Genomic DNA, 1830 nt, shown 5'->3' with positions numbered 1-1830 from the left:
GTGTATCCTGAGGACCCCTATGCCATTACCATTTGATTTCTGCAGTTGTAGGAACGGACTGAGCATTCCAGAAAACCTTGTTAGAACTGGTGGTTTACCAAAACCAACCCCTGTAGGACATTGCAATTCCAAGCAAAACTTTTCTGCGACCTCCTCTGGGTGTTGGTTGGCTCAGACCATCTTCGGTTTATCTGCACCGGTGGGCTGCAGCAAAGGCAGCGGTGAGGACGGCACCGCGGAGACGTGGATGTTGATGGGGAAGGAAGAGCCCAACGCGTGCGTCAGCTACCGTATCCAGCCTCTGGCTGGGGTAAGGCTCCTCTCCCCTCCTCACGCAGCTTCTGTGGTGTGTCTCCTGGCTGCAGTGAGGCTTTTCTTCATGGAGGAGGTGCTTGCCCATGGAGAAAAAGCACCGTTTGTGACTTCCTGAAGTTCAGCACAAATATGCACCGAGTGTCCATTAATCCCTCTCGCCCACATCATGCATAGGACAGTGATCAAAGTCAAGAAGAATAAGATGGTTTAAAAAGGGAAACAATAGATAAGTGTTGGTTCAAAGGAATGGATTTCAATTCTGGAAACTAGGATTTGAAGAAGAAGGTTCAGTAGTTTTCAGGTTAGCAAAAGAAATGAAACCTGAAATGCTTCAGAGAAGCTGAAGCAGTTGAAAAGATTGAGGCAGGGATCGACGATTCCCAGTTTCGGCATGGCAAGTAATGCTGTTTAGCTTGTGGTGAGCGAGGTGCTGGTATCAAAAGTAGGAAACTGCTGCTGCATGGCAGCTCTGCAGTTCTTGAAATGAACTTTTAATTGTCTTCATTATTAATTCCCTTTTTCTTTCTTTCTTTTTCCCCCTTCAGCATGAAAGACTTTCCAGGTAAGAATTTTATTTTCTGGAGGTTTTTTTATTTAATATTTATTGACAGCATGTTTTTGTCTGGCTTTGGGGGTTCCCTGTGTTTCAAATCAACAGCATAAGCTGAAGCTGGTACTGGCCATTTGCTTCTTACCAACTATTGGGCCAGTTTGCTTTCATCCTTTGCTCCCCAAATTATTAAATTATTAAATAAATTATTTATTATTTAACAGCTACGCTGCAGAGGAAAAAACCTCTGTGCTCTGTTAGAAATGGAGCCTGTTCCCACCAGGAAGATGAGGGCTCCATGGGAAATTGCTGCCTGTGTGGGGTTTGGGATCCCCACAGGCTTTGTCGCGGTGTTAAGTTGGTGGCACTGCCTGGCCGTCAGCCCTGCTGTGGGGTGCAGGGTGCTTGCGGCCTCCCCAGCGCCCCTGCTCAGCCGGGTCTGCCACGGCGTTGAGTCCGGACCAGTGGGGCTCATCCTGGCTGTCCCCGAGGGAAGCGGCTCCGTGGTGCATGATCTGCATTGCGCTTTAGGTTGGAAGCAGCGACAAACCCGACCACCAGTGACTCCTACAGCGATCGTGCCTCCAGCCGCTCCAGTGCCTACACCCGGAGGGAGAACCGGTTAGCCGCCCTCAGCAGCCGAGCAGAAGAGGAGACTAGCAGGGACTACAAAAAAGTAGGATTTTTTAAAATGAATTATCGTCACTGCATGCACCTTAGAACCCTGCACTGAGAGTCTTTGGAAAGCAAGAGAAAACGTTTCTTTTTGTTTTCTCCATTTCCATTGCTTTTGGAAGTCACAGCAGCCTGTTTCAGACACATCAGCCCTTCGGAGGGTCAGAAAAGGACAAGGTGCAGTGTCAGATATCCGGGGAGGGGGACTGAGGAGGCAGGCTGGACAAATGCTGGGAGGGGTTTGAAAGGAGCCAGAAGAGATACTGTTGAGCGTGCTAGCATGCCTCAAG

General features: G+C 49.0%; 1 protein-coding gene across 1 annotated transcript in view; it reads left to right on the top strand.

Moving 5' to 3' along the window:
* Positions 1-175: 175 nt before the first annotated feature.
* The window catches only part of LOC104505712 (protein phosphatase 1 regulatory subunit 12B-like), a gene marked incomplete at its 5' end in the record, with an annotated part of 15211 nt that continues 13556 nt past the window's right edge, over positions 176-1830 (top strand). The window contains 3 exons of the mRNA XM_010146396.1: positions 176-310; positions 861-877; positions 1397-1541. Coding sequence (XP_010144698.1) covers positions 176-310; positions 861-877; positions 1397-1541 — 297 coding nt within the window. The remainder of the gene's footprint in view (positions 311-860; positions 878-1396; positions 1542-1830) is intronic.

The sequence above is a fragment of the Eurypyga helias genome, unplaced genomic scaffold (genome assembly GCF_000690775.1).
Source record: "Eurypyga helias isolate BGI_N326 unplaced genomic scaffold, ASM69077v1 scaffold19702, whole genome shotgun sequence".
Lineage (NCBI taxonomy): Eukaryota > Metazoa > Chordata > Aves > Eurypygiformes > Eurypygidae > Eurypyga > Eurypyga helias.
The sequence above is the reverse complement of the archived record's forward strand: the minus strand, read 5'-3'. Positions and strand labels throughout refer to the sequence as shown.